At 38.6% G+C, this 23,139-nt stretch overlaps 1 protein-coding gene across 2 annotated transcripts in view; it reads left to right on the top strand.

Moving 5' to 3' along the window:
* Window positions 1-1,108: 1,108 nt before the first annotated feature.
* The window catches only part of nup153 (nucleoporin 153), a 24,469-nt gene continuing 2,438 nt past the window's right edge, over window positions 1,109-23,139 (top strand). Inside the window, exons 1-21 of one of the 2 annotated variants that reach the window (XM_073822031.1) lie at window positions 1,109-1,217; window positions 10,785-10,998; window positions 11,406-11,690; window positions 11,860-11,993; window positions 12,158-12,286; window positions 12,436-12,552; window positions 13,114-13,158; window positions 13,266-13,319; window positions 13,880-14,020; window positions 16,926-16,978; window positions 17,091-17,211; window positions 17,295-17,444; window positions 17,579-17,677; window positions 17,754-17,835; window positions 17,919-18,017; window positions 19,064-19,645; window positions 20,240-20,437; window positions 20,544-21,440; window positions 21,525-21,872; window positions 21,973-22,236; window positions 22,467-22,647. In XM_073822031.1, the coding sequence (XP_073678132.1) occupies window positions 1,140-1,217; window positions 10,785-10,998; window positions 11,406-11,690; window positions 11,860-11,993; window positions 12,158-12,286; window positions 12,436-12,552; window positions 13,114-13,158; window positions 13,266-13,319; window positions 13,880-14,020; window positions 16,926-16,978; window positions 17,091-17,211; window positions 17,295-17,444; window positions 17,579-17,677; window positions 17,754-17,835; window positions 17,919-18,017; window positions 19,064-19,645; window positions 20,240-20,437; window positions 20,544-21,440; window positions 21,525-21,872; window positions 21,973-22,236; window positions 22,467-22,647 (4,271 nt within the window). In that variant the 5' untranslated portion in view covers window positions 1,109-1,139. The remainder of the gene's footprint in view (window positions 1,218-10,784; window positions 10,999-11,405; window positions 11,691-11,859; window positions 11,994-12,157; window positions 12,287-12,435; window positions 12,553-13,113; window positions 13,159-13,265; window positions 13,320-13,879; window positions 14,021-16,925; window positions 16,979-17,090; window positions 17,212-17,294; window positions 17,445-17,578; window positions 17,678-17,753; window positions 17,836-17,918; window positions 18,018-19,063; window positions 19,646-20,239; window positions 20,438-20,543; window positions 21,441-21,524; window positions 21,873-21,972; window positions 22,237-22,466; window positions 22,648-23,139) is intronic. The other variant, XM_073822032.1, reaches the window with a different exon arrangement.

The raw sequence follows: 23,139 nt of genomic DNA, 5'->3' as shown, positions 1-23,139 counted from the left end.
ATCAGTGAGCGTTTGAACCTTCTGTAATAGTTGCAACTGAGTCCCTCCATTGTCCTCAGTGTGAAAAGATGGATTTTAAAGTCATACAGTCATTTTTGTTGGAAAGGGTTCAAATTCACAAAAATGCTGGAAAACCAAAGAATTTGTGGGACCTGAAGGATTTTTTTTTTTTTTTTTTTTTTTTTTGAAGAACAGTGGGCAGTTTAACTGTTTAGGACATACAAGGGACTCATGAACAACTATCAAAAAAAAAAAAAAGAAAGCTGTGGATCATTCAGGTAACAACACAACATTAAGAATCAAGTGTATGTAAACTTTTGAACGGGGTCATTTTTATAAATTCAACTATTATTTTCTCTTGTGGACTACATGTAAACATCTTTTATGTAAAGTATCTAATTCAGGTCAGTACTAAATCAACAAAAACATGCATTCCTCTTATTATGGTAAAATAATTAACATTTTGCAGATTCTGAAAGGGGGATGTAAACTTTTGACCTCAACTGTAAAAATATCTAAACGCGGATGAGACTGGAAGTCAAACCCATAAAATGTACAAATGGCCACGCCTACTCTTAAGAAAAAATAAGGTGGATAGGTGGAAAAAATTATACCTGTTTATGCTTTTTTTTTTTTTTTTTTTTTAAATCTGATTGGTTGTTTTATGAGCATGTGGTATCAGATTCACCAAATATTTAATAACTTGTTGGTTACAATCCTGAATAAAGACGGTAAAACCTTTTGATTTACACATTTCAGAACGAATAGCTCCCTCCTTTATAATTTATCCAACATGCAATTAAAGAAATATATGTAATTTAAGTTACTATTATTGTTATCATTACTCTTTATGAATATTGACGGTATGTTGGCTAATTAAATTCAGAATTCATGTTCAGACGTTAATTAACTCATAGTCATAACCTCTTCTCCGATATGAAAACCCCAAAGAAATTACCGAGGAATCCACGGCTGGTTGGCCTACAAACTGACGTCAACACCGAACGCATGTGTCCGTCCGAACTCCATTTCCCATAAACCCCAGCGCCGAAGTGGCTGACGGTATATTGGAGAGCTGCGCTGTGACAGCGGAGCTCTATCCGGCGAAGCGCTACTGAGCAGACTCAATCTAGTTAGCCATGGCGGCGACAGGAGGAGGGAAAATCAGATCAAGAAGATACCACATCGCTTCAAAACCTTATGCCAAAGGCAAACAGGTAAATAAAACGAAACCCTAGTCGCCACGGCAAGGATTTTAGCGGTTATTAGCTTAAGCCGCGCCGGTGTTTTGTCGGCGGGTTTTGTATTTGTAAAGCAGGAGACATTTTGAGGCCTGTTTCAGGCCTGTTCATGTTCCTCCAGCACACGTTCTCAACACTGTCACCGCAATACCGCTAACTCATTTGACTGAAGAGACATAGCCGTTCAACGAGGAAAATGCTCGAAATATGGCCTCATAGAGGTGAAATTTGAATGTATTTCAATAATTTCAGACAACCGCGTGAACGCGTTTCAAAATATAACCCGTTAGCCGTTAGCTGCGACTTAACACCGGCGTCAAACAAGAATACTTAAATTTCAACAAATACAACAGCATTTAAACAGTGTCTAAATGTTGTTATCCTTTAAATAAAATGCTCTCTATACTCCAAAAGCACACGTCTTCCCTCTTTGTGCCGCTCAGAGGGTCCACATGTGGGTAACCTGAGCTTCACAGCACTTTTGTCCATGTTTTCGTTACTTTTATTATATGTCTAATTCTTGAACTTAGTCAGAGGCCAATTGGCTATGACTAGAGAGTCTTGTACATGTTTCGGCATAAATACGCGAAGCACAGGCAGTTAATGCACTAGGTTTGTCAACATGAAGAAAGGCGGGATGAGTGTGTGCGTGTCGTGGCGTGTTTTCAGAGGGATCTGTAGCTCAAACACTGGAAACCCTCACATGCTGCTTTACGGAATGATTAATGTGGCTCCAAGTTCTAATTTTATTGTCATTTTGAAGTCTTTTAGTAACTGTAAATCATTTGCTCAACTTTACCAATATGAACATTGCATTTATTTACATCGCTTTGCATTTCGAGATACAAGTAGAGAACCTGTGTTTTAGGGAAATTAAGTTGGGACTGGAGAGGTACCAGATTTATTTGATTTGTCTTAAATTGTAAATAGAAAAATGTTTTTACTGACATGTTTATTTGGTAAGCCGTTAATCATAATTTGTTAAAATAGTCAATGCGTATGTTTTTATTTTTTAATCTAAATATTAGACTGTTACTCTGTCAAAAAACAGAAATGAAGCTGGTTCTGCACATTGGTTATTAACAGTGTTGGGGTTAATGCATTACAAGTAACATGAGTTATGTAATCAGATTACTTTTTTCAAGTAACTTGTAAAGTAATGCATTAGTAATGAGTTACTTTTTCAAATAAATATGACCGCTTGCTTTTTTTTTCCCGTTTATTGATTGAAAGCTCTCCTGTCCCATGTTGAGAGAGGTCGGGAGTTAGATGTTACTTTATTTCTAGAATAAATGTGAACATTCATTCATTAATCTCGCTCACAAAAATCAGATTCCGTATTCTTCAAAAGAAATAAAAACTGTGAAATGCAACTCAGAATATGACGCAAACCTGCAATAATATGTAACTGTTTAATAATACAAATATCCTTTATGTATTTAATCCTATTTTATTAACCAGTGTCTTATTAACCAGACCTTCAATGATCCAATACAGCCATAGTAATAAGCTTTTTTTTGTTGTTGTTTTTATTATTGCTGAAGAGTTTAACTTTCTTCTTCTGCATTCTACTGTACAGATGTGAATTTACTTCTCCTTCAGCCTGAGGTTTTTGGTGCGAAAGGGGTCTTACGTTTGCCAAAAATAGAACTTTTTATATTAAAAACAAACAAGCAAGCAAGCCCTGCCCAAAAGTAATGCAAAAGTATTAATTTTTTTTTTAAAACATTGGTGATCTCTAAAACTAAACCATTGTTTGTTTGTTTTTTTTTAGTTGTTTGTTTATTTTGATGACATGTAGTGATTTAAAAATTATTGTAGTAATTAGAACTAGGAATAAATAGGAAGTCTTTATTTTTATGCTGCATTTAAAATCTTTAGCTGGTACTTTGGCCCCAAGGTGTCTTATAAATCATGGAAATACCCATGTTTTCTGTTGACACTACATTATTGCACTTTCTTTTTCCCTCCACCAGCATTGAATAAACTGTAAACACTTTGATAGACCTTTTTCCTTTAAACCTTTTTTGGTTAAAATGTATAAGAGAGAGTGTATATGTTAGATGCTCTATTTAATCACTTCTTTTAAGTGTTTTACCTGAGATTTTTATGTGAGGTGACACTAATGGCGCTTTTCCACTACACAGTACCAGCTCGCCTCGGCTCGACTCGGCTCTGTTTGGTTTTCCACTGTGTAAAAGTTGTACCTGTACCGGCTTCCAGGTACTTTTTTTCGTACCACCTCCGGCGAGGTTCCAAGCAAGCTGAGGCGATACTAAATGTGACGTGAAAACACAGCAGACTGCTGATTGGTCAGAGAGAATCGTCACTATTCACTGCGTCATCATTGCACGCGCCAGCAATAGTATCCAGAATAACCCCACCATTTTTAATAAGTTTGGCCAGAGATTGCGTGACATATCCAATCCATTACATATTATGGCAACTCGGAAGAATACGCCGTGGTCAAACGAGGAGGTGCAGACAGCGGGTGTGTGTTGCGTAGAAGATTACGTCACGGCAGTTTCCTGCAGCGTCGCTATGACAAACCAGGTACTATTGTAGAGGTACAGGTACAACTTTTACACAGTGGAAAACCAAACAGAGCCGAGTCGAGCCGAGGCGAGCTGGTACTGTGTAGTGGAAAAGCGCCATAAGTGTGACCCTGGACAACAAAACCAGTCATAAGGGTCAATTTATTTTTTAAACTGAGTTTTGTACATCATCTGAAAGCTGAGTAAATAAGCTTTCAATTGATGTATGGTTTGTTAGGATAGGACAATATTGGGAACATCTGGAATCTGAGGGTGCAAACAAATCAAAATATCGCCGCCTTAGCAATGCATATTACTAATCAAAAAATTAAGTTTATATATATTTGCATTACTAAACTTACAAAGTATCTTTAGGGAACATGATCTTTGACTAATGTCCTAATGATTTTTAGCAAGCATAAAAGAAAAATAGATATTTTTGCCCATACAATGTATTTTTTGGCTATTGCTACAAATATACCCTTGCTACTTAAGACTGGTTTGTGGTCCAGGGTTAAAAATGTGCAAGCTTTTCTATGCTGCTTAGGGATGTTAACCGATGACCGTTTGACCGGTGGTTGACCGTATCAACGTTAACCGGTCAAAGTTGTCGGTAGTCGGTTAAAAAAAAAAGTGCCGGTGTGTCTTTTACGCATTCTGAAGGTGCCTGTTTTATCCATTGGTTTTATCATGTTGCAGTCTATTAGGCAACATTCCGCATAAGATGGGCTTAGATTTGGAAATACATTACATCTACATTTCAGTGGTAACCGATAAGGTGATGATGATCATCATCTTTCTTTATTATGGTTAGCACTACCTCAACTAAAGCGGCGTCTCTTCGGAGCTGTCATTTTCTTAAATGAGCCGTGGCAATGTTTCAAATGAGCTTCTAACCAAAACAAACGTCTTTATTTTCAAAACGATCACCTTGTACCCAAACCATTTGAAACTAAGGAGCCATTTGTCCTACGATTACATACAACAAGCTCTTCGGCGCCGCGTTTGCGGGACTCATGTTTCGCGCTGTAGTGGATTTTAAAAAAGTGACGTGTGTGTGTGTGCGTGTGCGTGCGTGTGTGCGTGCGTGTGTGCGTGCGCGGGAGGCAGAGCGGCAGAGAGATGCGACAGAGTTGCGAAATTGCAGGCGCGGCTCGAAATGGCTGTTATTTCAAATAGCGTACCATATTAAACTAATCGGTTAACCGGTTTCAACCGGCTAATGAGGCTCGGTGGTCGGTCAAGAAATTTTTTAGTTTTCGCCATCCCTAATGCTGCTTCTCACTTAAAGAGGTAATAAAACTCCATGTATAGTACTGATTAACAATGCTGTTTAAGTCATTTCAGTAAAGTTGTATTTGTAGGCTGGAACACTGTGCAGGTGTTTTTCATGGATTAGTTTAAATGACGTCATATAGCGGGAGTAAAAAAATGTGATTGAACTTAAGTCAATGTTACTTCTGTGCACTTTATGAATCTCTGCTCTTTCACATATTTTTTTGGTTGTATCGATTGGCCATGCCGACCTTGGATAGCGCCATGTGTGCACTGTTGAAAGGAAGTGACTTATGTTGCAACCCTGAGCTCATGTGTGAGGCCCCAGCCGTGCACACAGCTGGTTTCGTATGCAGCACGTTCATGTTGTTTATCCTTTCTAATGTAGTCGTCTTGATCTCAGAGTGAGGCAGGTAGCTGAATGACACTCTTTCTCTGACCTATATTTAAATCTCAAGTATCTATAAGCTTTAAAGGCCTTCCATTTTGATTGCGCAATCTCTCCTGGCTCTTCTGCTGAGGCTAAATGGACTATTTAGCTTTCCCACCTGCCTGTGGGTCACATGCTTACAGCGTTCAGCCAAAGAGCTGGTCTGTGGTGTTGCTGTGTCCAAACCCTGAAGCTCTGTTGGAGAACAATAAGCCTGTAGTGCTTGCACAGTGATTTGGTCCCCAGGGCCCCTTTTAGACGACAACTGAAGCTCTTAAATCCAGGCTCTCGCTAGCCTTGGGGGCCACGCTGCTACTGCAGTTTGATTAAATCGTGGAAACTCCTATTAACTCATGAATCAAAGTTTAGGATGTCTTTTTTTGCAATTTTGCTGCATGCTTAGTAGAGAATTCGAAGACCACATGATTGTGGTAAACTGTTTTTACTTTTACGGTTTACCTTTATGTCGGCTGTTCAATGCTAATCTAAATCCAAAAGGTTTAAGGCCCTTGCTCACCAAGTAAATACAACCTCACATTGTGTCAATCACATTTACACACTGTCTCCGAAACTTTCGTCCGTCATTAAAAAAAAATGGGCTCGGTCCAATTTTTAGCATTTTTTTTTTTTTTCCCATCTGTAGCAAGCATTTTGAGAGGTGTTTTGGCAATTTAGAGCCACCGTGATGTTCTGTGCGTGATGAATTTTGACGAATATGAAAAAACGCATACAAACATTTTGGACTTTAGGATTTGAAAAATATAAGACTAAGAATTACCTTTTGATTTATTGTAATGGGCAACTGGTTAAAGGGAATAGTTCACCCAAAAATTAAATTTTGATGTTTATCTGCATACCCCCAGGGCATCCAAGATGTAGGTGACTTTCTTCAGTAGAACACAAAGATTTTTAACTCAAACCGTTGCCATCTGTCAGTCATATAATGACAGTCAATAGGACCCACGGCTTTGAGAGTCAAAAAAACATACATAGACAAAACCAAATTAAACCTTGCAGCTCATAATGATACATCGAGGTCTTAAAACACAAAACCATTCGGTCTGTACAAGAATCTGAATGGTAGTTCTATCATTTTTAACCTCTGTTCCACCGCAATGTCCAGCTGTCCTGAGCGCGTTCACGACAGCCGGTGTGTTTTGTCTTTGTTTTCTACTGAAGAAACAAAGTCACCTACATCTTGGATGTCCTGGGGGTAAGCAGATAAACATCAAATTTTCGTTTTTGGGTGAACTATCCCTTTAAGGCAGAGAAAGTTGACATAAAAGTGTCAAAAATAGGTCTGAATGCTTAAAGGAATGGTTCACCCAAAATATTTTGATTTGCTGTAAATGTACTCACCTTCAGGTCATTCAAGATGTAGATGAGTTTGTTTCTTCCTCAGAACAGATTTGAAGACATTTATTATTACATCGCTGCAGTAAATGGGTGCCATAATGAGTGTACAAATGGCAAATAAAAACATCACAATCTACACTCCAGTCCATAAATTAAGTTCTTGTGAGGTGTAAAGCTGTGTGTTTGTAATAAACAAATCCATCATTAAGACTTTTTTTTTTTTTTTAACTCCAAACCATTTCTTCTGACTGAAATACGAGCCCTGTATCCTTAACATTGCTGTCTCCAGTTTAGGGCTGCAACAACTAATCGATAAAATCGATTATCGATAATTAAATTCGTCGACAACAATTCTCATTATTGATTAATCGGGTCCGCCCACAGTGCACGTACAACTTCAGAGGATCACGTCAAATTACAGCACTGAATGACGCATTTCTATAGTGAAAATGCATCTAAAAATAGTGGAGGAAACAGACTGAGATGCTGCAGGAGAGTTACGTGATCCAAGCTGCCCAAAACATGAGAATTCCTTATTTTAAACTTGAAGCTTATAGCGTAATGGCTTGCCCTGTGAGGCGCTTTGAGATCCGTTTGCATCCTCGGCATGAAAACTTTCAGTTTACTGTCATATCCTTATCTGTAACTGTCACAATTTCACACAAGCATTTCCATTTATGCTTAAGTTCATTCTGGCAGTCTGTGTTAAGTTTAAATCTTTACTGAATGAGCGTCAGACAGGAACACAGACCGGGAGACAATTAATACTCAGCGCAAAAAACATTTCATTGTGTTGAAACATCTGTCGTTGAATGTTAAATTTAGATTTAAAAACATGTAGTGCACATACCTATTTATGGAGGGTAGGAACTGTAGGGCTGTGACGGTGGCAGATTTTTACCACCGCCGGTGGTGCGGTGTTTTATAGATAAATAAATGAGGCTCAAACATTATTCACAAACGTGCGTGTTTATTTGAGCAATTCCGTCGGTGAACAAGCAGCCTACAAATCGCTAAAATTACAATACATAAAATAAACGAAATGCGTTTAAATAAGAAAGTAGCCTAAATAAGTGTTAAATAGGCTATTAAACATTCGTTGCAAAAATTCCTAACAACCTCGACAGCTCATCAGAATTACTGGCCGAGTTCTCTTTCTCTTCCCCATTGCACAGCTGCTGTTTTTAATAGCAAAGTAATTACATTTATTTTCGTTTCTTTAGTTTATAAAGTTAATTTAGAAATCTACTTGGAACACGTTTTGTTTGTGAAATTCAAGTTTTCGTTTTTTAAAGTAACGACCAAGCGGTCAGCGGCAAACAGATCAATTTAGCCTTCTCAAGTCATCACGATAGATAGATATAAAAAAAAAAACTTAAAGCATATCATAATATTAGTTTAATCATTTAACCTAGATAAATGTGTACTAATAGGCGCATATCCAATCGTTTGTGCGGAGAGTGAAAGCTTTTGCAGGACATGGTGCCGCCAGCGCTATGTGAAACTTCATTTTTGCTCATAAATGTAAGAGTAATAAATTGACTTTAAAATATTACTTCACTACTATAAAACGAAATAATTCAAATCGAAAACAAAACTCTTTCATTAGTAGGGTTGGGCATCGAGAACCGGTTCCAACTTGGAACCGTTTAAAAAATAACGATGCCATTGGAATCGTTTATAAAATTTGTTTTCGATTCCGATGATCGGTTCAAAACACGCAAGTTTTGGTTTCCATTGTGGCCACCGTATTTCTGGAAATGCTTGCCGCGCGCTTGTTCAGTTGCAGCTATGGAGCACGGTAAGCGGCGCTCAAAAGTGTGGCTTTATTTCACACTAAGCGTGTACTCACACTAGGCAGTTTGAACCGTGCCCAAGTGCGTTTGACCACCAAAGCGCGGTTCGTTTGACTAGTGTGAGTGCTCCGAGCCGTGCCCGGGCGCGGCTCGTTTAGCCGGCCCTGGCCCGCTTGGAAGAGGTGGGACGGTAAAGTTGGACTCGGGCGCGGTTAGCATGCAGTGTGAGCGCTAACCGTGCTGGAGCACGGAACAGGACGCGTGATGTCGCGTTTTTGCGAGGTAATCAGCGTTTTTATAGTCCATAATCAAAGCTGCAAAGTCCTTGCTGCACTTCAGCTGGTACCTTGCAAACCTCCTCATACAAGCAGCACGATTGCGCGAAAATTTTCGTGCCACAAATGCGATAGACATGTTTAACGATAGGCTGTGGACAACCGCGGAACAAACGACTCAAAACTACTATCCACAAAGTAAAAGAGCGATGGACTAAATTGCGTTCAGCGAGAGTGCGCTCTTCCTGTGTTTTTACATGCAACACATGTGACAAAATGATATCTTGCACGGGAGGATGCACTACGAATATAACGAAACACCTACGCCTGCATGATGTACAAATTAAGGGGTGTAGCCTGTTTGACGTGCTGCGCAGGTCCACTGTCTCGTCATGCACAGAGAGTCCAGACCAGGGTGCAAGTTCTGCATATATAAATCTGTTTTTGGGCTGGTGCAGAGGCATTCCTAATTTTCTCCTACATGGGCTGCAGCTCCTAAAACTAAAACTCATATTGAATCAAAATAAAATTATCCTCTGTGAAATCAAATGAGCCTGTGACATGTTTTGACTCAGCCCACAAAGAATCGGAATTGAGAATTGAAAAGAACCGAAATCGAAAGGAAGAATCGGAATCGGAATCAGAATCGTTCAAATCAAAACGATGCCCAACCCTATTCATTAGCTATAGGCCTAATCCATAAAGATGCATTTAGGCTTTAAAAGCGTGTCCAGTGAGCAGATGGCGAGTTAGGATCGTCAACTTCATCTTTGCGACACTGACTAAATACTAGTTTATTAATAAATAATTTGAATATCTCCTTACTTTTCCCGAGCACATTCATGGTAATTACTTTAGCTGGGGCTTTGCGGCCAGCTTAACCCTTAATGCGTGCATTTGAAGGCAGAACTCTGCTAAAGGCACTTGCGCTCGCTGCTGCTGCTGTTGTTGGCGGGACACTAAACACCGCCACGGCAGAATAAATAGCAGAAACACTATTTTCTGCTTGTTAGTGTGTTTTTCTTCAGATATTTGTATTTTATCTTTATTATGACAGCTGAGTTGTTGTAAATTGTTAAGCACTGTGTTTTCATAGCATTCAGAATGTGAATAGTGTGATTTTGGATAAAATAAAATTGGAAATTAAGCCAACTAATCGATTAGTCGAAAAAATAATCGCCAACTAATCAATTATCAAAATAATCGTTAGTTGCAGCCCTACTCCAGTTAAAAAGTCATCTCGTCTGAATCAGGAGAGAAATGCCCAGATCAATCAATTTGCAAGTGAAAACAGTCCAAAACAAATATGGGGTCTTAAATGGCACAGGTATATTTGTAGCATTAGCCAACAATACATTGTATGGGTCAAAATGAATCTTGTTCCATATCCTTTGTAAATTTCCTACCATAAATATCAAAACTTAATTTTTGATTAGTGATTTGCATTGCTAAGAGTTTTCTCAATATTTGGTATTTTAAAAATATTTTAAATTTTTTGGCACCCTAAGATTCGAGATTTTCAAATAGTTGTATCTCGGACAAATATTGTTCTATCCTAAAAAAAATAATAATGTATCAATGGAAAACTTATTTATTCAGCTTTCAGATGTTTAAATTTCAATTTAAATTTACCCTTATGACTAGTTTTGTGGTCCAGGTTCACACATGTCAGTAAGAGGAGCAACATGGGGTTGACTTCATGTATTATAGGGGATGATGCATAATTATAGATTATGGACTCATATTTTGGCCAGAGGCAGTAGTTTAAAGTTGAAAAGCCATAGTAATGGATTTGTTTTATTAATGAGTTTTAAGGTGTTGCTCTTGGCCTTTTGTTGCTGCTGGATATGCTAATTTTGTTCACTTGGCTTTTGCAGCAGCCTGGCCTGATCAGTCGAGTGACAGATACAGTGAAGAGCATAGTCCCCTCCTGGCTGCAGAAATACTTTAAAAATGGAGAAGTTCCGGAGGGGGATACCAGTGCAGTCGGGGTGGACCGGAACAACGTGGCTCCTCCCCCCAATGGCAACGACGAAGTCACCCCTCTTCCAGATGGACGAGACTCTCCTGAGCCGAGCACAAGTAACACAGGTATGAGTTCATTTAGTCCACAAGAAAAAATAATAGAAGGTTCAAACGTTCACTGATGCTCCAGAAGGAAACACGATGCAGTAAGAGCCGGGGGTGGAAACTTTTTGGATTTATAGTTCAGGGTAAATTTAACTTAGCTAATTGTTATAAATTCAACTGTTCTTTTGTCTTCTGACAATATATGTAAAGTTTTTTTTTTTTTAATGTAAAATATTTTATTCAGATCAGTACTAAAAAAAAAATAAAAATAACAACATGGATTTTGTATGATCCCTCTTATGTTTGTAAACTAATTAACATTTTGCATATTCTGCAAGGTGTATGTAAACATCTGACCAACTCTTTGTAGGTGGCTGCTTTAGATGTGTCCTGCATTCTTGTTTTAAAATACTGATTTCCTTTTTCAGAACCATCTACAAGCAGAGCATCGCTGAACTTCCAGGAAGCTCTGTCGAGACCCCCGCTCAATCGGACCCACCTGCACTTCTCCACCCTGGATGGCTCCCCTGCATTAGGCGGTGCAAGCTCCCTCTTCTCCCAGCCCTCCACATCCACAGCACCCTTCTCAGGGAGCCCTTTTGCTGTAACCTCCAACTTCTCCTTGGTGAAAGAGATTAAGGACTCCAGCTCTCAGCATGAGGATGACAACATCTCAACTACCAGTGGCTTCTCGTCACGTGCATCTGATAAAGGTGAGCAACCACATTTCTAAAAAGAAACCAATCTATAACAGTTGATGCTACTAGGCATTTGAGTTGTCATATTATTTAGAACAATATTCATTTGAGCTTTAGGCTAGTCAACATTTGAAGTTTTGACTACTGTAGACGGGACTAAAAGCAGGGCTTAATCTTTTTCCAGATGTGCCCACGTCAAAGACTGTGCCGCTCCTCTGGTCCCCAGAGACGGATCGCACCCACTCTGGTTCACAGACAGCCCACTCTGGGCTTAAGAAACCAGCCTTCAACCTGTCAGTCTTTGGCACTTCTTCATCAGTAAGTAGTTTGTTAGTAGTTAGTAATTTGAAAAATGAACAATCAGCAATCAGTGTTCTTTTAAGGTTCCCTTAAATGTCCAAGTTTTCTTGTCACATCATGACTAATGAATACATGTATTACTGGTATGGAGATTAATGTTAAGCATTTTTAATCTCTTACAGTCAGTGTTAAACAGTTCAGTGCTGAACTCTAGCCAGTTGGGGGATTCGCCCTTCTACCCAGGGAAGACTACATATGGAGGAGCTGCTGCATTGAGGAGTGCTCGTTCACGCCCGGCTACACCTTACCAGGTTTGAACAATCATGCCAATAATTGACTCTTGTTTCATAGGCCAGAAATATTGTTAGATATAACATTTTAAACTGAAATGGCATTTTTGATCTTTTTAAAAGCTTGATCTTTTTTGACTCATCCTACATTCTGATCTGTTGTTCCACAGCCTCCCGTTAGGAGACAGATAAAGGCGAAGCCAGCTGGAGCTCAACCCTGTGGAGTGACCAGTGCCACAGCGAGACGCATCCTACAGTCGCTGGAGCGCATGTCCAGTCCTCTTGCTGTGAGTTGATTGTCTGACCTACGGTATATGTGACCACAAAACCAGTCATAAATTAGCATGGTTATATTTGTAGCGATAGTCAACAATACATTGTATGGGTCAAAATTATTATTTTTTTAATGCCAAAAATCATTAGGATATTGATCATGTTCCATGGAGATATTTTGTGAATTTCCTACTGTAAGTATATCAAAGCTTAATTTTTGATTACTAATATGCATTGCTAAGAACTTCATTTGGACAACTTTAAAGGCGATTTTCTCACTATTTAGATTTTTTTTTTTTTTGCACCCTTTCAAAATAATTGTTTCTCAACCAAATACTGTCCTGTCCTAACAAACCATACATCAATGGGTAGCTTATTTGACCCTTATGACAGGTTTTGTGGTCCAGGGTCACACATAGATTTAAAAACCAAATTAAACATTTGTTACCATTTAGCCTATAGAAGAAAGTTTAAAATAGACCAAATTCAGCAGTTACTAAACATAGTTTCCCTTAGATTTGGCAAAAGCAACAAAAGTAAGCATTTCATGAAACATGTTTTTGGTAACTTTGCAGGATGCAAAAAGAATTCCATCTACAGTTTCATCACCTCTGTCAGCTGTAAGTGTTGTGTCATAGTAATTTTACATTACAACACTTTGAAATTTACTTCAATTGCCTTTTCAGTCTGTACAGTCTTTAAACTTCCCCTTTTTTTATTTTTTCAGTCACTGAATCACACAGACCTTGACATTTCAAGTTTCCAGTCAAAGAGGAAAAGGGTAAGTCTCAGATAAAACGGGGTCAATCGTGGATGTGTAAATTAAGAAATTCATATGTGTTTTTCATGTTTAAAAGCCATGTACTGCTGTACTTTAGTGTATCTTGGCAACTTTAACTATGCTTCTGCTGCTTGTCTTTAACTGTTAACAACTGTGGCAGCTGGCTGCTAATCCTGAACAATGTGCCTATTCACCCAACACCAGAAATCTAAAGCCTGTAATAACTGTTTGTGGCGGATGTCCATAGTCCAAAATATCCAGGGCTGTGAGTGTGTTGTTTTGCAGTTAAACTGAGCACACTTGATAAATCATAGCAGTGGTGTTCATGCATTTGATGTCCACGAACTTGCAATGTTGAATGTCATCTGTAGTGAGGTTGTGAAATTATAGACAGAGAATTGAAAAATCCCTGTATGAGTAATAACATTTTTTTTATTTTTATTATTATTATTATTATTATTATTATTGTTCAAAAAGTGGATGGCCTTATATACTTTACACAATGTTGTAGGGAACTTGAACTGTCTGCTGTATTTGTAATGTTGTTCATTGACACACAGCTGGAGCCATCAGTCCCTCCTGTGCAGAAGCTGGTGGTCCCTGCAGCTGCTGCAGTGTCTGGTAACCGCTCGATATCCTTTAGACCGTCACTCACCCCAGGTGGGGTGAACAGAGGAGTGGAGAAAAACAACAGGGAGACTGTGAGTTTACTATTTGTCACAATACATCCTATGTTAGAATTAACCATATGACTATAAAACAATTGAAAAGAGGGACATGGATATTCTTACATTTTTAGTAAATTAACCATTGTGTGACCTTGTAACAAAAAACTGAAATGGACAAAAATGTCTATAAGTGTGCCTGTGTTAATGCCAACTGCATACATTTTACCCTCATTTCCTTCAAAAAATAAATTTTACCCTCCGTACAAAAAATAAATGTCCACATTGAAACCCATTAAAACAAATTAAAAACAAATTTTTAACCCAGGGCCATTTGACTATAAAATGATGCAATATTTGCTAATAGGCATTCATTCTATCGGCAAGGCTTCAAATTTTACATTTTTACCTTTTTTTTAGTAGATTGTCTTTTTTTTTTTCTTCAAATTTGGCATATACATTTTTTTTTTTTTTAATCTAACACTACATAAATATAAATGCCTCAAAATTAATGTTGTTGTTCTTCACTGACACACCCAAGAATCTAATAAGCAAAGAAAAAAATTCTGCTTAGCATTTAGTATATGGAAATTAACTATTTTTATTTTTTCATAAAATAAACACCTGTGGCATTATTTAAACAAACCAGCATTTAAAGGGTTACAATTCTGAAAATTAAAGAATGTTTGGTATCATGGATATAACAGATGCTGGTTAAAAAATCATTTTGCACCTATTTTTTGTTTGAACGCACAAGGGTTAAAGAAATTAAGGTACTGCCAGTGCTCGCAATTCAGCAGAATAAATGTTTGGGTCAGTAAGATCTTTATTAATTAAAAAATTTAAAGAAGCATTAAATTTATGAAGTGATAGTAAAGACATTTTTCATACTACAAAAGATTTATTTTCAAGTGAATACCTTTTTTTTTTTATATAAATCTACAAAATTTTTATTCATCAAAGAGTCCTGGAAATCCTGAAAAATGAAACAATTTACACAACTATTTAGCATCACACCAGTTTTCTCCTGTAAATTATTATTTTTTGAGCACCAACACTAGAGACTGGAGTGATGTTTGCTGAAACGATTTAACATATTACTTAAATTACAATTTAAAATGTATTAAAATAGAAAAGTTACTTAAATTTGTAATTTCACAAAACCTCCATTTTATCTTTGTTAAAATAAATTCAGCCTTGGTGAGCATGAAGACACTTCTTTCAAAAACAGGGAAAAATCTCACTGAATCCAAACTTTTGAACTGTTAACAGGGTTTCCGCGGGGTCTTAAAAAGTCTAAAATTTAAAAATCTAAATTTTAGGCCTTAAAAAGTCTTAAATTCGCTGTTCTAGGTCTTAAATAATTTTACACAGGTCTTATTTTTCCGATGTCCATGTAACGCTACCTCTAATGCTCATTTAAATTCTCTTTTTGTTGTTTCCGTGGTGTTGTAGTTCTTTATTTCACTGGTCCAAATATAATTTGCTGCATTTAAACTACAAATGAGACCAGCATGCAATAGCCTATCAGCTGTCTGTTATTGGCGCGAGTCTCTCTCGGATTGTACCGCAGAAGTAAAATGGATTTAACTTTTTAGCTATGGGGAAGTGCAAGTTTAGCGATACTTAGCTTGAAAAAACTGAATATAGGGCTTGGCTAAGGCCAGTTGCTAACAACTAGATTTTTTTTCTCCCTCTGTGAAAGTTACTGCGTCTTCAGAATCGCAGTAGCAGAATACAGGTCAAACGACCTTTTTCTGTATATAATGTTATCAATAATAATAAGAAATATAGGTCGAGCTAGCTGACCGCCAGCCTTCGAAATACTTTTAAAATGTAAGAAAGATTCCTATTTTAATACATTCAACGTAAACAGAAATTGATAATGGATAGTGTATTTCTGGTCTATTTGTGACATACTTTAAAACGAATGTAACAGCACTCTAAAGAAACACACTGAGGTAAAAATTTCAAATGTATAGTTTATTCATAACATGATATAGTTCAGTAATATACCAAGTGAGCTTTTTGCTGAAAATTCTCACAATTGCAAATGTTACATTAATTTTAGCTCAATAAAAAATTTGTCAAGTAGTTACTTACTATTAGACAATATGCAACATTAGCAGAAGCATTCTCCTAGCAACGTTTTGCTATAATTCAGCGTTTTGATCGAATCAGTTGAAATAACTCGCTCATGAAGTGACTTACCGCCACCTGCTGGTAATTTAGTGTGTTTAAAAGTATGCCTCCACACCCAACATTTCTAATGTGTATATATTTATAAATCAATAAATGTATTTAAAACATTAATATCACTTTTAATTTTGCAGTGTAAATTATGTAATCTCACTGCTAACAGCCATTTAGAATTTATTGATAAATTCATAAAATAAATTTCAAAGGTAATGCATACATTTCAAAAGTAAAAAAAAAGGCCTTTATAAAGGTAAATCAAATATGCAGATTTAAGATGTAAAAGCTAATAGAGCACTGATGAAAATATTGCTTCAGAATTTTTTTTTTTTACGTCAGATATTTCTAGTGGTACTTTTATGGGGATATTTTGTGTGGAATAGTATCTGCTGATATGAAAAGTTCACAGTATATCGTAGTAATAAATTTAATTTATGACAGCCATGAAATTGTTTACTTTTTACATTAAACACATTAAATATTACATGTATGCATGTAATATAATATCTATTTCCATTACAGGTTTCGGTCTTAAATTTCATATAAGGTGGTATTAAAAAGGTCTTAAAGTCTTAAATTTCACTTGTTCATATCTGCAGAAACCCTGTGTTAAGTACATTGTTCACCTAAGGCTGAAACTGTCTGCAAGAATGGCAAGCACTGTAATTAAAGAAAATTATGGTAATGGAGTCTGTGGTTTGAGCTTTTCAAGAGAACTAACTTTTGTTTTCTCTGCCCTTTGTAGCCTGTAAGACAATCCCCTCCCGTTTCAGATCCTGCCCAGGCTCCCTCTGCCAGGTAAGAGTGAATAATTTGTTGTGATGGTTTTGAAATCTTTTTGGATATGACAAGGAGCTGTTAGTGATTTCACTTGCATATATACTAAGTCCATCAATTCCTTTGTCTCCAGCACAAGCAGTTTGTCCTACCCCTTGTCTAGCACCCCATCGACCAGCAGCGCTGGTTCAGGAGGGGGAAAAATGAAGAGAGAAAGGGCCATTAGACCTTCATCCAAAAGACCTGACGATGAGGTCAGAGATCCTGCTGGTTTTATGCTTTGAGTAAAACTTGTTTTGAAGCTGTCCAACAGAATAGTAAGCTTTTCTCCTTTCAGGTTGCCGAGGAACCAGACCTGCCGCCTGCCTCTCTTCCCAGCAATTTCACTTTGCCAACATTTAGTTTCTCTTCTCCTCCCCCCACCTCTTCACTCACCTCCAGAACAACACCACTCACAACTGTCTCTGAGGAACCGGCAGCAAATAAGGTATTGCTTCCCCTCTGACCCCTTAGAATTATGCCTTCTGTTTGATGTAGTCTTGGCTTATCAAACTGACAGAGGTTCATAGCAGATATGGTGGATTTGTATTTGTAACGCATCGTTTTTATTTGTTTAATCAGGAGCCAGCTGCACCATCCACACCACCATCTGTCCCCTTCACGTTCTCTTCGCCTATCGTCAAGGCAACAGCTGCCAGTCCTCCATCTTTTTCTCCATCAGTAGGTCTCCTTTTTTCTCTTACACTTTGTATAATACAGAACAAGCATCTGTAATAATAAAGATTCTTCCTTGCAGTCTGGATTCACCTTTAGTGCGCCTACTATGAAAACGGGCCCTTCTTACTCCAATGGGAAAATTGTTCCCACAGTAGCACCAGGTAGGTTGATTTGCAAAGACGTATTATTATTTTTTTTTCTAAATTAAGTTCTGGTGTTTATTTCATCTCTGTATGTTTTGCAGTCAAATCAGTGGCCAGTGAAGAAAAGGAGTTTGAAGGACCCTTCAAACCTGCTAAGGTCTTAAAACAGGGCAGTGTTTTGGATATACTTAAGGGACCTGGTAAGATTTGCTTTTTCTGATTTATTAGGGATGTAGTGGTATTATCAATATCATGCGATAGCAAAACTGTCTCTATATCATCGTGGTCACATGTTATGAAACGATACGTCTTCTGGGCAAAAAGTGTAGTTTTTAAATTATATTTAAACTTCTTATTCTAACATAAAAGCTTATTAAAGTTGCGTTTTGGGCCATTATGCTTTGGCACAGTATCTGTCAAACTAAAACCACAATTTGGCTTAATCCCTTCATCAGGTCTGTTTTCGCTGCGTGCATCAAAGCGAAGCGCACACTTCCTTCAGGTGATCAGCTTGTGATCTGGTGTTTTCCAAGCTTCAGTTCACAGTGAATGCAGCAAACTTGTTTATTGCAAATGCGCGTTTGTCAATGCAACTGCCACCAATTATGCTTTATTTTCATGGCAGATGTTTACAGCGTTTCACTAGATTTGTAGTGAGTCGCGGATTTTAAAAGCCTGTTTTTACTGAAGCTGGAGTGTTCCGTCAAAATAAGAGCTCTACTGAAGTTTCTGTCAAAATAAAAAAGCTTCAAAATGCAGTATGAATTGTTAGTGGTTTAAATGGGTCTAAATACAGTCTGAATTCTTAATTTCTACACTTGAATAAGATATTTTGAAATATTTAATAGGTTATATTATTTTTGCTTTAAAGTACAGTAGAGAAATTGCAATACTCATTTTCATTTATTTTACAGTGCAGTTGTTTTACAATATATGGCTATTGTTGTCGTAGGAATAAAAACACCAGTGTGAATGTAATTTAGACATTTTAGATAGTATACCACAAATTAAAAGGAGGGTCAAGTCCATTTAAAAGTTCACTGACTTTAATTTTAAAATAACCTTCAAAATTACTTAATTTTTTTTCTAAGTCTTCATTGGTCTTTTTTTTTAATATCACAAATATTGTATTGTGTATATATCGTATCGTAGTTTTATATATCATTACATTCTTATGATTTATTCATGTAAAGTTTTAAAAGTCATTGCTTTTTGCATGTATTTACCCTTATTTTCTTATTTTCAGGATTTGCGTCCCCTTCTCAGAACTCAGTTGATAAACCTTTGCTGTCTACATCAACATCCTCAGCACCTCTTTCTGGTTTTGGTGATAAGTTTAGGCCTCCTGCAGGCTCATGGAACTGTGGCACTTGCCTATTGCAAAACAAGTCCTCGGACAAAAAGTGTGTGGCATGTCTCGCACCACAACCCAACACAGACTCTGCCTCTAAATTGGACAGTAAACCCACAGAAGCTCCTGCAAGTATCAGTTCCCTCTTTGCTCCTCCACCTGGTAGCTGGGACTGCGACACATGTTTGGTCAGGAACAAACCAGACGTAGTTAAATGTGTAGCTTGTGACACAGCCAAACCTGGGACTGGAGTGAAATCTAGACTGACTCTACCAGCTCTTTCTGAGGCCTCATCCACCCTCTCTGCCACCTCTTCAACATCTACCACCACAACAACATCCGCTTCTTCAGCAACTGGACTGTTAGGATTTGGGGACAAATTTAAGAAGCCAGAAGGGTCTTGGGATTGTGATGTATGCATGGTTCAAAACAAGGCACAGGATGTGAAATGTGTAGCCTGTCAAAGCTCTAAACCAGGTAAAGTTTTAGTTTTGCAGTTATTAGGAGTTTAAACACAAAAAAACGGACTGCCCTTTAAAGGGTTAGTTAATGCAAAAATGAAAATTGTCATGAATTACTCACCCTCATGCTGTTGCAAACATGTAAGACCTTCATTCCTCTTCGGAACACAATTAAGATATTTTTGATGAAATCCGAGAGGTCTCAGACCCTCCATAGATGGCAAGACTCAGAAAGTTACCAAGAAGATTGACTGAATAATCCATGTGACATCAGTGGTTCAACTGAAATTGAACCGGCCTTGAACATGGAAGGACCCTTGCTGTCTATGGAGGGTCAGAATACTCTCAGATTTCATCAACAACATCTTAATTTGTGTTCCAAAGATGAACGAAGGTCTTGCAGGTTTGGAACAACATGATAGTGAGTAATTAATGACAATTTTCTTTAGGTGAACTATCCCTTTATCATCTATGGAATGGTACACTAAGATTTACCCTAATTTGGAGGGAAAAAGCCCTGCTTCCAATATCTGCATTATTAAACACATTTGCATATTTTTGTAGCAAAACTATTTACACACCTGATGTCTTATTCCTTGGTGTATTATAGGAGCTGTAGCCACAGCGGTCTCAACTCCAGCCTCTGCACCTGCAAGCACTGCTGCGCCTTTGTTAGGATTTGGGGACAAGTTCAAGAAACCTGAGGGGAGCTGGGAGTGTGAGGTGTGCTGTGTTCAGAATAAGGCAGAGGACCAGAAGTGTTTGGCCTGCCAGTCAGCAAAACCAGGAGCTAAAATAGAGTCCAAAGGTAAAGTGCTTTGCAATGATGTTTCCTTAAGTCAGGAGACTTCGAAGCAGCTGCTTACTGTTTAGTAGAAGCAGGCTGATAACCAGAATTCTCTTTTCTTTTTCAGGTTTTAGTTCATCTTTTGGCGTTCAGTCCAACAGTACAGACTCAAGCTCATCTGGTTTTAAGTTTGGCACCGGCTCTATGGACTCCACCTCTGCTGGACTAAAGTTTGGAGGCACTTTCTCAGATACTACTTCCACCACAGGAGGTTTTAAATTTGGATTTGGGTCCTCCGACTCAACCTCAAAATCAGAGGGCTTCAAATTTGGAGGCTTAACCTCGGATGCAGGTTCTGGTGTGGCCAAACTTGGTAGCACCTCGTCAGAATCCACATCAACAAAAGAGAGTGTATCAAAGGGTTTTACATTTGGTGGATCCGTGGATGACTCTCTTGATAAAAAGACAAAATCTCAGGATTCTAGTGCAGGATTTAAATTTGGTAATGGTGGTGGAATCACTTTCAGCTCTCAAGCGTCCAGCTCTGAAAACTCTGCATTTTTGTTTGGAGCTAAACCCAGTGAGAATGGAAGCTCAAATTCATCTTTTGGTTTTTCTGTGCCCCAGCCCAAAGCTGAGAAAGATGATGCTCCTGCTACTTCAGAAACCGTTTTGACCACCACAACGTCAACGGCGGCGACTGTCATTCCTATTTTTGGCAAGTCTTTAGTAGCCGAATCTTCTGCACCGAAGTTCGGAGAACCATCAACTAAAGAGCAAACTCTAGTGACGTCCACCTTCACCTTTGGAAAAACGGAAGAGAAAAAGGACACCTCCGCACCCTCCGGTGCGTTCTTATTCGGTGCTTCCAAGGAAGCTGACAAACCGGCACCAACCTTGGGCTTCTCTTTCGGCGAGCCGGACCCTCCAAAAGATTTTCCCAAGCCTACGCTTACGTTTGGGAAACCTGCAGAGTCGGCAGAACCTCCAAAGCCATCATTTAGTTTTGGACAGAGCATGACTGGTGAGTAAAGGTGTATTTTCTAATTTCCTAATTATGTTCTAGTAGTACCTTAGTACCCTGATTCTTTGACTCTGTGCTTTCCAGACACATCTGCTCCAAAGCCCTCTTTTGGCTTCATGGCCAACTCCTCAAGCACCCCAGCTTCCTCCAGCTCCACCCCCAGCCTTTTCGGCACTCCCACTACCTCTTCCCTGGCTCCCACACCTGCTCCCTCGAGTACCTTTGTATTTGGCCAGAGTAGCTCCTCTGAACATACCATGGCAAAGACTTTCGTGTTTGGACAGCAGCCGCAGGACAGCCAGCCGGCACCTCCTGCAGCACCTTCTGCTGCATCTGCCCCAGCCCAACCTTTCCAGTTTGGCTCAGGCACAAACTCATCCTCCCCTGCTTTTACTTTTAGTGGTGCTGCGTCGTCCACCCCAGCCTCTGCCGGTTAGTTTGCCACCAAATTTCCCGTTGTTGTCTTGTGTGTTTTTGACCTTTTGGATGTCATTGTGTGCAAATGTGTGTAATTTTAATTTATCTCTTGCAGCTCCAGCTCCACCTGCCAACCCTTCCCCATTTGTCTTCAGTTCTGCCACACCTTCATCTGGCTTTGGCTCTGGACAGGCCCCCATCTTCGGACAAAGCGCGTCTCAACCCAGTGCTCCTGCATTTGGGTCAGCAGCACCTTCATTCTCTTCGACCGCTTCGCCAGCTTCGGCATTCGGAGCCAAGCCCAATTCTGGCTCTGTATTCGGACAGCAGGCCAACCCTGCACCTTCGTTTGGATCTGCTGCTTCCACCACAGGCCAAGGTCAGAGAGATTTCTGTTAACATGAGCAGACAAAGCATATCATGTCATTCAAAATCAGTATGACTAACTACTTTAGTGAATCACAGCAGATATTTAGCAGTGTCCTTAGCAGTGTTCAAACTGAGTTGATGAAGTTGAAATTGATCACTATGCTACCTAGTAAAGCCTGCCAATAACCTAGTTATTTGAATGCATCTATGTAACGATTACCCCGTTTGTTATTTTTAAAGGAGGCTTCCAGTTTGGAGGCACTGGTGGATTTGGAGCATCAGGGAGCAACAATAGTGTGTTTGCCTTTGGGGCCGGATCAGCAGCTCCAGCGACTCCTGCAGCCAGTCCTGCAATGCCTGCTTTAAATCCTCCCTCTAGTGGAGGCTTTGGCTTTGGTCAGCCCCCTGCTTTTAACATTGGGTAAGAAATATCTTTCATTAGCTTCAAAATTTTATTCAAACATCTATACATATTTATTAAACTGTTACTCCATTTAATGGGATAATTCACCCAAAAATGAAATTTCTGTCATTTAAATACTCACCTTCATGTCATTCCAAACCTGTAAGACCTTTGTTCATCTTCAAAGCGCAAATTAAGATATTTTTTATGAAATCTGAGAGCTTTTTGACACGTTCAACGCCTCAAGGTTCAACCTTAGTTTTGATAAAGCTACGAGAATACTTTTTGTTTGCAAAGAAACCAAAAATAGTGGCTTTACAATTTCTTCTCTTCAGCTTTGATGTGTGTATGACACAAATACCATTCACTGATCAGTCTGTTCAGCACCGCTTTAAGCCGAATACATCTAATGTCATCTGTTGAACTAAGTGCACTTGTTGTGTGTGTATATGATTTTATTTTCACCACCTGCAAACTCACAAAGAGTTCATAAAGGGCACTTTACTTCCT

Source organism: Garra rufa, chromosome 17 (assembly GCF_049309525.1).
Source record: "Garra rufa chromosome 17, GarRuf1.0, whole genome shotgun sequence".
Classification (NCBI taxonomy): domain Eukaryota; kingdom Metazoa; phylum Chordata; class Actinopteri; order Cypriniformes; family Cyprinidae; genus Garra; species Garra rufa.
Note: the sequence above shows the minus strand (reverse complement) of the source record. Positions and strands in the feature narration are given on the sequence as shown.